The sequence below is a fragment of the Solea solea genome, chromosome 1, assembly GCF_958295425.1.
Source record: "Solea solea chromosome 1, fSolSol10.1, whole genome shotgun sequence".
NCBI lineage: Eukaryota > Metazoa > Chordata > Actinopteri > Pleuronectiformes > Soleidae > Solea > Solea solea.
Window position 1 is genome coordinate 7,654,444 of NC_081134.1, and position 16,339 is coordinate 7,670,782.

At 39.0% G+C, this 16,339-nt stretch overlaps 2 protein-coding genes across 2 annotated transcripts; both read left to right on the forward strand.

The window, feature by feature from the left end:
• Nucleotides 1-2,686: 2,686 nt before the first annotated feature.
• On the forward strand, nt 2,687-4,493 carry LOC131469834 (regulator of G-protein signaling 13-like). Its single transcript, XM_058645213.1, has 5 exons — nt 2,687-2,921; nt 3,042-3,098; nt 3,193-3,254; nt 3,342-3,508; nt 3,619-4,493. The coding sequence occupies exons 1-5, from the start codon at nt 2,854-2,856 to the stop codon at nt 3,802-3,804; spliced, it is 540 nt and encodes a 179-aa protein (XP_058501196.1). The 5' UTR covers nt 2,687-2,853; the 3' UTR covers nt 3,805-4,493.
• A 4,175-nt stretch (nt 4,494-8,668) lies between these two features.
• Nucleotides 8,669-16,192, forward strand: ro60 (Ro60, Y RNA binding protein). The gene is made up of 9 exons (XM_058645199.1): nt 8,669-8,754; nt 10,355-10,956; nt 11,282-11,502; nt 11,806-11,952; nt 12,037-12,174; nt 12,305-12,421; nt 12,776-12,892; nt 13,434-13,580; nt 14,136-16,192. The coding sequence occupies exons 2-9, from the start codon at nt 10,368-10,370 to the stop codon at nt 14,286-14,288; spliced, it is 1,629 nt and encodes a 542-aa protein (XP_058501182.1). The 5' UTR covers nt 8,669-8,754; nt 10,355-10,367; the 3' UTR covers nt 14,289-16,192.
• Nucleotides 16,193-16,339: the final 147 nt, after the last annotated feature.

Below are 16,339 nucleotides of genomic sequence, written 5' to 3' on the forward strand. Positions count from 1 at the left end.
AATTACTTTTAGATATTATGTTAAGACGGTATTGGATTTAAATTGATACGAGTCATGGAAGTTTTAGAATAGTGTTCCTTTTTTCACAAACAACCGCTACATATTCATTGTCTGGTGTGTTTTTCGTGTTTGGAAAGAGGAAGTAGGCACAGTGTGTGTGTGTGTGTGTGTGTTTTTCATGTGACTGCTGGGAGGTGTTGGACAAACAGTTTGTTCTGTTTATATCGGTGGTGTTAAATGAATGGGGATTCATTTTATTTTTTGTTTTTTTTAAGTTTTGGCAGATGCTGATCTGAAAGTTCCCCGCAACTTCCTCTCGTGTGGACAGCTCTGTCTACATTTGTCTCTTTGTAGAACAAGGGTTCGAATATGAAAGAAAAAATTAAAGTGTTGACAACAAAGTGAGTGGCAACATGTAGCTCAGACTGTAGCTATACGCAAAAATACCGCATGAAGGAAGTGAAATAGAAAAATGACTGAAACTGAGCAAAGTCAGAGTGACAACAGCATAAACGGGGGAAACTCACAAATGGGTGTTGCAACCGATAAAGAAAATGGCTGCGATACAGCTGAGCACTGTCACAAAACATTTCCTGTCAAGCAAAACTGGAGATAAGACCGACTAACAGTATGTGCAAGAGCAACTCCTTTACTCACACACTTTGCTTGGTATGATCTGTGTTTATTCTCATCGAGTGCAGTACCCACATACATAGCAGGCTTCAACTGACTCAGCATCACACACGTGGCACATAGCCTTGCATCTCCTCTTTCTGTTGACACAGCTTTCTTTAGGCATGCAGAGGTGACTCGTTTAGCGATGTATCTGTCGCATGTCTACCACACGGCACACATCGGTGCCCTTAGTCACCTAAGCCGCTCGTTGAACTGCGATTAACAGACAGACAGACAGACAGACAGACAGACAGACGTTCCTTGAATCCTACGCTCCTTTCATCATCTGTGCAGTCACATTTTACATGAAGCAATGTGTCTGTCTGTCTGTCTGTCTGTGTGTGTGTTCTGGGTTGTGTTGTTGATGTCATTGCAACAGTTAGTGTCTGACTACAGACAGATTTATGTCAGACCAGCTTAATAGACAAAATGAGCTGTAGTACACATAAATGAAGTTGTTAGGACGTATTAAATTATTATGCCAAGTATATATCTTGAGAAACGACTGTTCGACTTAAAACTCCAACATGGAGTTGCCTTGTAACTGTGCAGTAAGTGTAAGTGTGCACAACAATCCATCCATCTTATATCGTTTTTATTATCTTGTATCGTGGACCACAGATCCTTTGTCCTTTTTTGTTGGTTCCAGAATGTGAACTTTGTGAAATGTACTTACTGTCTGTCTTCGCTTTCTGATCCAATAACGGCAATGAGCAGTCACATGAAAACCAAGGTTAGGTTACTTGACTAATTATTGTCAGCAATGGCTTCAAATCAAAAACAAGACAAACAACAACTATTTAAAAACAAAGACAGTAAAAACTGGAGAGCTTGGAGTTCACTTACAGGCAAATAAATTCAGGTTAACTCTGTTACATTCAAACCTTTGTCAGATGAGTACACACAGTTGTGATTAAACCTGTCAGCTCCACACCTGTTGCCCATTGTCGAGGTGTTTAGATCTAGTTGTGTCGCCCGGTGACATTCTCGCGCTGCACAAAGAAGGTGAATTTCTTTTCTGTTTTTTTTTTTTAATACCAAGACAGATGGAGGCAACAGCAGCATTGCCTCAGTAAAAGCTTGGAGGCTTCAAACAAACACACAAAGAACACAACACAAATAAGTGTCCACAAAAAGCATCAGACGTGAATTTTACTTATAAACCTGATCATTAAGCAGTGGTGCAGCAGCTGGTGCATACAAACAAACAGGAAGGACACTGCATACAAATAATGTTACATCGTTTCTGTTCATGAAGAGCAAACAGAGGCATAATAATTTCATCACCAACAACAGCTCCCACAATTTAACTGCACCTGTTACAAAAGATTTCTTGTAGACATGTTTTGTTTGTGGGAGTCTAGAACACATTTCTGAAGGAGTCTGTAGCCGAAAAGACGAGAAGTCGATGCGGCCCTTGTTAAGAGTTTGTTCCACAGGGTGCTTTCAGTAGCATAAGCTGCACACAGACATGAAAGTGATATCAGTCTTTTCATCTAAGTTAAACTACAGCAAACATGTCTTGAACTGATGGAGGATGCAGTGTTATCTTATGAGTTTAGTGGGACAGGAAGAAGATGAAATGTCTTCTTTCCAAAGTAATAAGGTCTTACTTCAAACACATAAGTCATAAGAGAAATAGATATAATTGTCATTAGTTATTTTCTTTGACAAAATATTCCGATACAACAATAAAAAACGTTTTGAATTGAAAATACTGCATAAGGCTGAAGTGGACGTTCATGGCTTTGTTTTACATGTGAGGACTGAAAATAGCTCCATTGTGGAGTGTATTAAAACCGAAAGGTCTTTAGCATGTGTTCTCAAAATAATTACGGACCGAGGCTAAAACATTTGCTTATCTGCAGTTACATCTTCCACTGCTTCATTTGCATCCCCAGACCAAACAAGCTATGATGCACATTAGGCACAGTACAGACATACAGCCATAGCTGCAGTTTGTGCATCTGCGTCACACCCTGTTTCCTCTTTTTCTGTGGTTAGCTGTTGTGTGACGATACTTGCCAAATTCATTTCAGACTCTTTGCTGTACTCATATAAGTCCACGCAGAGCAGGTTCCTCAAACTTGTAGCCAACCAGCACCTGGAGAGGTGTCATACTTGTCTGCAGCAAGTGCCGCTCAGGAAGCGATCACACATGTACAAAGTGTTGTTGCCATGCCAAGTCTAGTCCCACCACCACCAACGGAGCTGCAGCATTTCAACAAAAACATGGAGCATAAGAGGTAAATATCTTATTTCAGTTTGTGAATAATTCCTCCAACAGCACTCCATGTCAGTGCTGAACAATCATGAATCCTAACACAAAACATGTGAGTGAAATTAGTGTTGGTTTGCTTCACCAGAGGAGGAAACTTGAAGTTTCGGCTGCATTGTAGATCTCAACCTGCGAACACTGATGGGTTAGTAAAAAAAAAATATATACATTCGAACTGGAAAATTACAATCCAAACTATTTTTGTTGTATGTGTTGGTAACAGTGCTGTTCTTTTACAGGCTTTGTTTTGAAGAAATGTCCCAGTGGTCACACTCACTGGAGAGACTTCTATCATCCAAATGTAAGTTAATAAACACAACATTTTAGGTTTCACAGTCGCTGTGTTTTCACAACATTTGCTAACTGATTGTTTTTCCTAACTATTAAGATGGCATGAAGATATTCCAGGCCTTCTTGAAGTCAGAGTTCAGTGATGAAAACATTGAGTTCTGGCTGGTGTGTGAGGACTATAGGAAGATCAAGTCTTCCTTCAGGATGTCCTCCAGAGCCAAAAAGATCTTCAAACACTACATCCAAGCAGAGGCTCCGAGAGAGGTAAGTAACCACAGAGGTTTTTATAACGCTGACAGATGTACGCTTCTACTATTCTACTATACTTACAACCCCTGCCAGTGCTTAAGTATTATGTTGCCTCATACTTCCAGATCAACATTGATCACAAGACCAGGGATCTGATCAGGCGGAACATTAACGCAGCCACCCCAGAGTGCTTCAGTGATGCACAGAGGATTGTCTATGGGTTAATGGAGAGGGACTCTTACCCACGTTTCCTCAGGTCTGACATTTACCAGGCTCTGATGGACTCCACTTCAGACCTGGAGAAGATGTAAGGAAAACAGCTAGTGGGGCCATTGAGTTTGTAGAAGCTGGACAGTGAAGCTGAGACCAATGCTGGACGACTTGAGAAAGGCTTTGGTGCGTATGTTTGCTTGTTCTGGGACCACGGCTGGTGATTCAAACCAAACGCATCCATTTTCAGCACCTTCACGTCTTCCTTTGCAGTTGGGAAAGTCGTGTTTTGAGGTTGCACCTGTTGTGATATATAGCGCCTGTAGAGCACAAGAAATGATTTCATAGAGATGCCGCGATTACAGAGTAAGAAAAACTGTTAGGGACTTTCTGTGAGCGATGCCAGGAAGTGGTGCACATCACCTTCCATTCACAGACTCAAGAGCTGGTATCATATTGTAACGTTGCTGTTACCTTATAAAAGCAATAGATGTCATTTAGATGTGGATTATTTATTTGTTACATGCTGACACTGATGCCACGATGTTACGACCATAAACTGTTATAAGCTGTATTCCCACCGTGTGTACAAACTGTGACTGTTAGGACTGATTTGTGTATATTTAATAATTTTAGGAAAGTCACCTAAGGGTGATTAATAAATGTACATTTTATCTTATAAAAGGAATTGTTTTAAATGTTAAATGTAAGTGATAGCTACAAACTAGGTCTGGATACTGTAAACCTCTCTCTAGGCACACTTAAAATAAAGTCACTTAGTTATACTTCATTCATTGATTTTCTTTTTTTATATATTTAGTGATGTGAGTTTTAGAAATGTCTGCATCACCGTGTCATACTGACCAGTAATCATGTGGATCACAGATAATGAAAAGTGAAACTGAATTTTTATCACGAAAAGGAGGACGTTTGTCTGTGGCAACATGACTGGTGTCGCTCTGCTAAAGGTTACAGAAATGATTATGATAAGACTCCACATGCACAAGCAGGCATGAGACACATGGGCTGTATGTGTCACTGGGTTACTGTGTGATGTTGCTTGACTGGTGCAACAGAGGTGGCTTTGTTTCAGGTCAACTAAACGTTCTAGTGAGGAAATAAATAATGAGATTAAAAAAAAAAGAAAAGAAAAAGAAACTGGTATAACCAGTGAGATCACAATTAATCTATTATTGCTTTTTAAAACTGGTTTTATTGAACATTTTAGAGGAAGAAAAATAAGAGTAACTGATGCAGGCGCGTTTCAAGAGACTTTGTGAGCCCCAGGCAAAAGGGGGCCCTGAAGGGCTATCGACATTGTGGGATTTCCAACTGTGGTTTAATTGCTGAACACAGAACTGAAGGGATGTTTGTACAAATTAGTTTTGCTGTGCACTTTCATTATCAGCTAAGCAGTTGCCTTCTTTACCTTCTTTACACCACTGGACTGTCATGGTCTGAAACCAGTAGCCTGCAGCTAACTAAAGCCTAGAGGATTTTCAAATCTGACTTGATTTGAAAAATGTGGGAGACCATAGACACAACAAACTCTGTAACCAATTTCCAATGTTTTAATCCTGAAAAAGAATTAATTTTTTTTTTATTAATCCCCTTAAGGGATTTTTCCTCTGCATTTGACCCATCCTAGAATTAGGAGTAGTGGGCTGCCACACTGAGTAGCACCCAGGGTTGGGTACCTTGCTCAGGGGTACCCCAGCCCTTTTTGGCTGATTGGGGCTTTGAATCTGCAACTCTCTGGTTATAAGTCAAGTTCCCTTTCCACTTGGCCACGGGCTGCTAACAGACTAGATGATCCAGTCAAGACACAGGACCACACACTTGACGATTTCAGGGAGGAGATCCAGGGATTGGGGATCTCACAGAAACTGTGACTTCAGAATTTAAACAGACATGAACTGTCGGCGTTGTCAGTTTATAGCTGTTGTGCTGTGTGCAATGGTTTTGTGCTGAGAAATGCAAAAAGAACTGTGGATGAAGTCATGGCCGAGAAGACGGAATCAACTTGGCTCGTACAAGTTACGGTTCTAAACAAAAGTACGTAGCATCCGTTTCCCAGTCAACTCACTCTCATTGGTTATTGTGGAGTTCTGCTCATGTCCAATGTATAATACTTATGATTTGAAATCGGGAAGACTCTGATGCATCCAATGAAGTTAAAATGGCGTCTGTTAATCCCTCATACTACAGCATTCAGATTCAGCCGGTTCAGGACCGATATCTGGCCAATTACATGACAAAGAATTCAAACTGTCTCTAGTTCTTGGTAAAACCTGGTTGATACTGACAGGGTTTTTGTGTGTGTCAGTGCCTTCATTCACACAGTAATAGGAGGTGTATGTAAGAAATTCATTCCAATATTTTTCATTTTGATTGCGATACCCTTTTTAAACTCTTGTGCATATCTTACATGTAGCCCCTTTAACTCATTTATCTTGGGTAGGATTCAATCTCAAATCAGATCCATCACATAACTTATTAATACACACACTTTGCACAAAACTGCACACGTGCACTACATATTCACTGTTAATGAATAATTGTGTTTATTTATTCAGTTGCATTCTAATTAAATATATATTAGATTGTATTTTATTTTAATATTTTTATATTTTTATTCTTTTCCTCATTTTTATAGATGGATATTGTATGTATCTACATTTCACACTTAAAGAACGCAATTTCAAGGGCATCCCCTTTAGAATGATCTCAATTTACTGTGATGTAACCAAAAAACCCACAAAGAACCATCAATCATAATAAAGGAGAAGTAATAAGTACTACAAACCACAAAAGAAAGATGGGGGGGGAAAGGCAAATAAGATGCAAAACTACCTCAAGACACTCGTGACTGCTCGACCTGTGACTGAAAAAACTCTCAAAGACTTGAATATGAGCTAAATGAATAATTAACTGGATGACAGCTTATGTAATGTAATGCTTTAACTGTGTAGAATCTGGCGGGGGTTGGATTTGACACAGCAATGATATGTTCTTTAATTAAACATTCAGGAGGAGCACAAGGTTTGACGGACTTACGGTATTCATGTGGTTATGTCTAATTACAGTTTGTCGAGGGTGCAGAGAGCAAGTCACCAGGGAGTGATGACCAGGGAGCAGGAGTGTGTGCATTTATATCAAAGTTAATTCCTGAATTTGGATTTTCACTCTGACGCTGGCCCTCACTAGTGAGAGGCTGTCAGGTTGGAAAGAATCCAAGGAAAATTCTCTGAGGATTCAGTGGCATCATGCAGACTGAGATACCATCAAATTAAAATTCACGAAGAACAGCGAGTGTCATTCAAATTCAATAATGACTGGGCTCTCGAGGACATATCTGGACTTCTTGGGCTAAAAGAGAATGTACAGTAAGTACATCTGACTTGTCCAGGGGTAGCTTATTTGAATTGTTTTTGGATTGATTGAGTGCAAAAATATTCAACCCATTATTACATGATATTATTGCATATTATTGTTGAATTCTCTGATTAATTGAGATAAGCCAATTGGGAGAAGAGCTTGAGACACCCCTTTTGCAGAAATATAATGTTCATGAGCATTTAAACTTTCTTATTTCTGTGGGGAAAACCTGAAGTTCTGGCTTGCGTGTCAAGAGTTCAATAACTGCGACACTCTAGAGAAGCTAACGTGGAGAGCACAGGATTTATGAGAAGTTCATCAGGGCCAAGACAGATAAATGTCCTCAAGTCACAAACATCAGCATTACAAGACAATGGTGAAGAAGAAAAATAGGACACTCTTGATTAGAACACTGACCTGCACCTTTTACTAAATTATACATGAACCACAGCTTCGTTTCTGAATGTGGTAATGACGCAGGTTACTGTACACAGTGTGAAATATGTGCCCCACGTTAATGTCTAACTTGCAGCTGTGTCTGTCTTCTGTCATTCTTGGTGAACCTAGATTTCTACACAAGGGAGGTCATCAGTTACAGAGTAACGCATCCAATCCCCCTTTTTTGGTGTGGCGCAGATGGAGAATGGCTCCTTTCCCTGTTTCATGTAATCTGAACAATACAGACCTACCTACCTGGTGCAACTTCTAAATAGAGAGGCCAGAGACAGAGCAGACACTCCTCCCTCCTTCAAAATCATATTAACATGTGTGTGTGTGTGTGTTTGTGTCAAGATGTGCTACAATACTGTGTTTTCTTTTGTTTAGAACGTAATCATTCTCAATGAAAATTGCTCAACTCACTGAGCAATTAATTTGAACAGGCTGTATCCTCATAAACTACTATCATGTATCATAACAGTCAGTGTACTACTGCCACCCTATGGTGACGTTGAGTAACTACAAGGTTTTGTCTCTGTCTCTTTTATAAATAGTTGTACATCGCATTGCAGCACATCCTCACTTATCACACAAGCATTTTTATTATTTTAAAGGGGATAATGAATATATTTAGACAGAAGCCATCAATTACAGATGGTTTGCATTTATATGAATCATATCCAGTGCATCTGTTCAAATCATTATTAGAAACTTGGAATTTGTCTAAATGCATTATTCAGTGTTTAGTCAAAAAGAAATATCTTCCAAAAAAGAATATGAAAAAAGTCAAACAGATTATGTTGCCATAGTTATCCAATATTGTCTTCCCTTCTGGTGTGGGATTAAGATTAATTAACAGGAAAAAGACGCGGTTTTTTTACTTTGAGAAAATGGAAGTGGACAGGGATTATTTCTTCTTAAATTGCCTTTATATGGAAAGTTTTGTATGTATCAATTAAAACAATAAGCCAACCCTATATAAAACACACACAAAAGGCACTCGGAATGTGGATATTACAAAGCGTTAAATTAATAATTGAATATGTTTGTTTATGAACTTGTTCTGTTAAAATCCTGGAATGTTCATGCATGAAAGTCGAATAAAGAAGAGAATTTTGCTGTGAGTACTCGTTCTCCCAGGATCCTTGGCGGCGCTGCCCATGGTTAGCTCACTAGTCGGTCAAGGAGAGGCCTGTCTGCATTTAGCCAGATCTCAAACTTGGGCACTGGTCGCGGTAAGTCCATATGTTTGCCTGTATGTCACTGGACACCGGGATGTTTTGAATGGCAGCACTGAATAATAGAAGTAAAACCGACAAAAGCAACGTTAACGTTAGCATTGATGGTGAGCAAGCCGCCCATCCCAGCTGAGCTGCATCAAACCCGGTTAGGTAACGCCTATATAGGGCTAAGTAGACTGTGGTTGGAGGAGACTAGACGGCTAACACTAATAGTCGTTGTGTTCGTATTTCCACTGCATACGTAGTCATGTAACTTTTTAACAGGGGAGGGACACAACATCATTAAACTCTGTCTAACCAACTGACTAACGTTTGATTAACTTAATCTTATTTGCTAGCCTAATAATCGAGCAGTATTAGCTTACTTGAGGTCTTTCAGCTAGATAGCAGCTGAGGATGTAGCTGACTTAAGCCTTCTTTCATTTGGGTCCCTGTTTATGTTGGCATAGCAGGGAATAAAAGGTTTGATGTTGGTAAAATATAAATAATTTTCAGTCAAATAGAAGTGACAATAATTATAAAAGATTACACTAAAAAAAAAAAGGTTATTGGGACATAACTGACACAGTATGCAAAGATATGTAGGTAGGAATGCTTTACAGGGCTGGAACCCAGAGGAAGAGATTGTACCCACCCGGTTAAAAAAAGGACACACAGGGCTCAATCATACACAGCACTTTATAGGAAATTACCACACTGGACTATGTGACCACTGCACTAGACCCCAAAACTTTAAAACATGTACTAATTGTACGTAATAAATTCAAAGACTAAAAGAAAGTTCTAATGATCTAATGGCACACTTTGCTAAATATTCTAGCAAATGCAACATTTAATGAAGTACCTTATAGTTACTGGATTAATTACGAGAATATGATTATACTGTATATGGTGTGTGCGTGTGTTTTCCCCTGCCAAATCCTCTGTCCCCACTCCAGTCCAGTAGGTGGCAGTAATGCACCTATAAACTGGTTACCAACTGCCAATAAACCCCAACAGAAGAACTATAATATAAGTCCTTTGATGACTTTAGACACCTGTCTAGCAAACCAAGACGCACACACAGACAAAACAGACAGACATTCTTTGAATTAATAGAAAGATTCTGTGAGTAGTTACTGTACAGTGTCACCATATGCTATAATATATATATTCAAATAAATCAATTTAGAAGGTGACAGCAGTTGCATCAAAGTGTATTACTCTTGGGAGATAGATATGTATCATCTATTTCCCAAGAGATAGATAATACACATGTACTGTGTTCCGTTTATATAGTTGTATACTGTAGATAGAAAAGTGCAGTGAAAGCCAATTAGAATGTACTAATAATAAAACTAAATCCAAAATAAACCCTCACCCTCCCTTGTGGCAATCTATCCCCACCTGGTACAGTTATTCTAATTATAACAAACACAATATATATTGTTTGATTACAGCAACATGCTCATGTATTGGACATTCTGCATGATTCTGTCTTTTATAAGTTCCAGATTCTATTGTGTGGAAATGTTAAGTCACCCGCTGACTTTGGTCAGTAAATATATAGAATATAGAAGTGAGTAAAAATTCCCTTTTGCTGCGTACTTTTCAGACCTTCTATTACAATGGAACCATCGGGAAGTACTACAGTAGTCACATCTAGCAACCACACCCACAACTCAACAGGTGATGGCAGTTGTCCATGGGAGGTCGGCGATAAGGCCAAACTGTGTCGATTCCTCTGCTATGGCTCAGAGGGAGACATATACACTGCCAGAGAGGAGGGACATGTCAGCATGGAGAACGCTGGAGCCCTCCTTTCTCTGCTGCAGGAAGGACGGGGCACCGAGGTGGTGGATGAGATAAAAAGGTTCACTTGCGATGCTCAAGCTGTCAGTCTCCATCCCTCGCTCTTTGCCTTAGCCTTGTGTTCTCAATATTCTGAGCTAAAGACGAGGCAGGCAGCATTCAAAGCTGTAAAAGAAGTTTGTCGGAATCCTGCCCATCTGTTTGCTTTCATTCAGTATAAGAAGGAACTGAAAGAGGGTATGACGTGTGGGATTTGGGGACGTGCTCTGAGGAAAGCAGTGTCTGACTGGTATAATGAGCAAGATCCCATGAACCTAGCTGCAGTTGTGACCAAATTCAAACAAAGAGAGGGATGGTCGCATCAGGATCTGCTGAGGCTCTCTCACACCAAACCAGCTAATGAATGTAAGTTTACACATGCAGAAGGAAAAAATATCAGCCACTTCACAGTATAACATCTCTCCTTTGCCGTAAATAATCTAAAGTAGCATTGAACTAATTAATTAGGTTTGAAGGTCACTCTTTGAAATTGGAACAACATTTTGTTCAGTGCCTTTGAGTGATCTTTGACTACCAATTCATTGATTTTTAATTGTTTTCTCTTGCTACAATGCATATAGTAATTGTGTGCATTTGCAACATAGCTGTGAGCAACTGCAAATTAGACAGGCGGGTAGTATTAAGTTGTAACATTGTGTAAGCTGGACTTGTCATACCTTTGTGTTTTCAGCAATTGCTTTGATTTGCAAATATCTAACAAAAGGATGGAAAGAAGTCCAGGCAGCGTATGGAGAAAAAGAGAATTCAGAAGAGGTCCTCAAAGTGCTTTCATATCTTGAAGTGGTAGAGAAGGTCAAGCACAGTTGTGATGAAACGGAGGTCATCAATTTAATAGAGGAATACAAACTGGAGAGGGAACAGCTACTGACAGACCATCTGAAGTCCAAACAGGTGAGAAGCATGTGTGTATGTGGCTTGATATCATTTTAGTATATCACCAGAATGACATTATAGAAAACTGATCCACAACCGGCAAACCATTCACTTTCAGGGTATTTGTTATGTGTAAAGTGTTTTGGTCTTCACAAATGAGGTCTGCTTTTCCCAGCAGACTGTTCAAAGACTGATAAATATGGGTGGGGACCCATGAGCTGCCCATATAAATTCTCGATTTGAGAAAGACTGACTGGAAGTGTATCATGTGGAATAAATCTGTTGAGGAAATAAGTGGATATGTTGATTGTTTTATCTTAGGTATGGAGAGCTCTGTTGAAGGAAATGCCTCTCCACTCAGTGCTCTGGACCTTGGGTAAGATGACATCAAACAAAATTCTTGAACCTGGAGGCTCAGCAACTCAGGCTCTGTGTGAAAGAATCCAGAGTGAGGCAGCACTGGAGAAGGTAGGACCTATAAATCTATATTTGAACAACAACAACAACGTGAGACACTGATTGAGTTCTCTGTGTACGTCATGAATTTGCCAGGCAAAGATCCACCCCTTCAGCATTCTCTTGGCTTTAGAGAATTACAAAAGAGGCCAAGGTTATCAGGGTAAAACAAAATGGGAGCCAAACAGCAGCATCCTGAAAGCAATGGACTCTGCCTTTTATACAAGTTCTATGGTAGGTTCTTGTATGGTCACAGCTTCATACCAAAAAAGCAGTCAGCAATCAACAGCATTAGATAAAACTATATAATAAAAAACGATATACTATATAAAATAATATTCTAATATTGAAATTATGTCCTCAGAATGTGGAGCCTGTGGGCAAACGCTTTCTCTTGGCAGTAGATGTGAGCACATCACTGAGCAGTATTGTACCTGGGACATCAGTCAACACTGCCATTGCTGCTGCTGCAATAACCCTGGTAAGACAGAGCTTGAGGTGGACAACTGTGTAGTGTATGAGTGATTGTTGTGCAGTTCGAACTGCTGCATCCATTAGCAAGGCTCAGAGTGCCCAATTTTTGTAGGGAGCCTGGGTCAAGGAATTGGTCTGTTGCCACATACTGCAAATTCCTTTGAAATTCTCACTGCAGTATGACTATGATAGTTTCCCTTGGCCCTAATTCTAAGTATATTCTGCAATTCTGTCAGATTGTTAATTGAATGATAATATGATTTCATACTTTAAGTTATTTTGTGTTTTTATTATTGCATAAGAGTTGTGTTTTTGTAACATTATCATCATGCTTTCCTTTTGGACTTTCTGTCCCACACAGATTTTTGCAAGGACAGAGGTGGACACACAGGTGCTGGCCTATTCAGAAGGAGCTTTGGTTCCATGCACCGTGTCTGCCGACGTGACTCTTGCACAAGCAACAACTGAACTGGTTAAGGTGAGGCATGTCATCATATCAGAGATGTGGCCCTGCAATAGACTTGTGAACTGTCCAGGGTGTAACCCGCCTATCGCCATATGTCAGCTGAGATTGGCACAGCACCCCCCATGACTCTCCTGTGGAGGATAAAGCGGTAGAAAATGGATGGATGGACTAATCCGTATGTTTGGAGCTTTCACTCCCTCCTTGAGAAAGCAGAGAAGACTGCCTCTTTGTGGAGTTCTTATTCCTGATTGGATTTACTGTCAGACCACTGAGACTGAGATAACCATTTCTCAGACCCAGAGAGACCCAGTCTAGATCATTTATAACTGATTATAGAGCTAAATAACGCATATTTTAAGCAATGTGTTTCACTGACACCAGCAAGCTTTAAAGCATGACCATTACATAGATAGATAGATAGATAGATAGATAGATAGATAGATAGATAGATTATGACCATTTATTTCAATTCCAGTAGCAGATTAGGTTTATATTGTATGTTTTCATATTGGTTTTATTGATAACATGCTTTTACACTGACCTCCACTTCCAGATCCCGGGTGGAAGCACAGACTGTACACTTCCAATTATATGGGCCACAGAGAATGGGAAAGCTGTAGATGTGTTCATCATTCTGACCAACAATCCAGTCTGGACATTTACTGCGAGCCCTGTGGAGTTTCTACAAAAGCACAGAGAAGTACAATTATTAATTTGCATCCTAATGGAAATTTAATTTTCTCCTCTAAGAAAATTATTGTTTTTGAGAATAGAATTTAGGGCTGATTAATATGGTTTGTTGACAAAACAAGACATTTAAGAACATCATCATTTTGAGGTTTGGGACACACCAATCAACATTTTATGGACCAAACAAATAATCAAATAATGAAGAAAGTTATTAACAGGTTAATCGATTATGAAAATCTCATACTCTCATATCTCAACTGGTGAAATTTGATTGGTACTAACTTAACAGAGACATTAATTTATTTCAAACATATTCACGTTTAATAAAGCTGATCCATGGGTTGTGTTTGTTTACAGTTTGTTATAATGGACAATTAATTATCTGTAATGACATGATAGTAATACATGAACAGTACTGTCCTGATTATGTTACTGGCTGACCTTAAATAAGATATAATATGTTTAAAGGAATAGAGGGCCAATTATCAAGTGAGTGTAACATGCATATGTTGTTGCTTTTTGCAAGTGACTAAATAAAAATGTTCTTATGTGCATTTTTCAACAGAAATTTGGAGCCAATTCCAAGTTGGTGATGTGTGGGCTGACTTCCACTGGACACGCCTTAGCAGACACTGAAGACAGGGGTTTACTGAGCATGTGCGGCTTTGACCTTGGATCTTTTAGTGTCATTCGCAACCTAGCCCAGGGTCTGATCTGAAAAAGTGCTGAGACTTTGTCTTGGATTCATGGGGTTTCTTGTAGAAAAAGAAGTTACAAAGTGGACCAGTGTGGCTCACTTAGCATTTAGAGTGCCCAAAATCAGCACTAATCCAAAAAAGGTTGACATTTACATTTCCAACTCTTTTTGTACTGTCACTTAGAAGTCAACTGACGTTGTCCAGCAGGCTGGACGGAACTCTGGAAATGCTTGCCTATATTTGTTTCTGAAATTTGAAAAAGGAGGTGATGGGATATGACATGTCATTGCACATCGTGCAGAGTTGAGGTGTCAACAGCACTGTGTGTGATGAGCTATGAAGTTAATTGATGTTTGTTAATGAGACAGAAAAGGTCTCACCATTCTTTGTGCATTCAGCTTTCACAGAGTTGATATGTGATGGATGTATCCATGTCACGCTGACCACAGTTGACCATAGCAAACTTGTGTATGCTGAAACTATGAATAGGCCTGAACCCATTCAGTAATACTGTATATTCACTCATTTGTAGCAACATGTTGACAGAACAAAATAGGAAGGGAAGTCAGAAAAGGGGTAGGGCTTTAGGTTTGATGTTAGAGTTCAGTTTTTAATTTGAAAACCTGCCACTAGTGTGTGTGTAGCATTATAAATGAACGGATATAAAAGAGATGAAAACACCAAAAGTCAACAGATTACCTTGCAGTGTATGTAGCTACTCTGGTATGTTCAGTTATTTCCATTACTCAGTCAGAAAAAACTAATGGTAATGTATAGAATTCCGTTTATACAACTCTTTCTGTTCATTTAGCTGCAGTTTTAAGTTGCATTTGAATTTTGATTTTAACATGGAGCTGTTTGTTTGGCTCTCAAACATATTCTATACAAAACTACCCCTGGTGCTCTTAAAATGACATGATACATTTTTGGGGATTATTTTGGTTGTGTTGTCCTCTATGAAACAATGAGGCCAAGGTTAAGGACCGATCACTGCAAGTTTGAGAAATGAACTTGTCATATGCTACGTCTGAATCATTTGCATATCTTGGGATTTTGCTGTATTATTTCCAGGCAGGTCAAATCATAGCTGAGATTGAATCTGCAAGCACAGTCACAATTCTGTATTTTACATGTTTGTGTATGTATGTCCATGATGCAAAAACTAACGTAAAATTGCTTTTTGGAACTGAATGTACTTTTGTAAGACATAATAGTTGAGATTTCAAGCATAATGCTTTATATTTTTTATTCAGAAACTACATGCACACCACTTACAGTGTTTTACATAAGGGGCCAATTCATTTAAGGTAAATAGATGCAGGAGACTACATGTGATTTGTGATTATTTGCAGTATATGTTGCAATTACTAACAGCATTCACACAAAATAAACTTATTGCCTCTGTCAATGGGATTATGTTTTTGGCCACATCTGTGAGCAACATAAGTCATAAGTAAATGAAGCATTTTGATTAAATTTTCTTGGGATGTAGATTATGGTTCAAGGAAGAAATAATCGGATATTTATATTTAAACAATAGGGATCTTTGTGAGATGGGGGGGAGTATACTGTCATTGTTGGAAAGTGAGAGGTTTGCACTTTCTGAGTGCTTTCTCTAGTTTGGGGTCTTTATGAAGAAAAATTAACTCCTGACCATGTAACTGTGAAGGATTTTGTCTTCACACACTGTTGTTTTCAATATTAAGATAATGTTCACTGTCTTTGTGTCAAAGGTCAAGATTCTATAAAGCTGAAATATTGGTGTAATATAAATGCTGAATGTAGAAATAGTTATTTGTTAGTTCATGTGTTTCACCCTGATAATTTTTCCCCACCACCTTGTTTTGTTTTATCCATTTTACTTTACATCAACATATTTGTCTGTAGTGGCATTGTAAACTCCTAATAAACACATTGCTGCTTATCATTATGTTATATTCTTGGCTCTTTGTCCATAAATACCTGCATAACCCCTGCCAATGTACTCTTGCCTTTGATGACTTTGACCACAGGAGTATTCATAGACACTCTGTGGTGGCTAGCGCTATTATGTTGCCAACAGACTCAATAA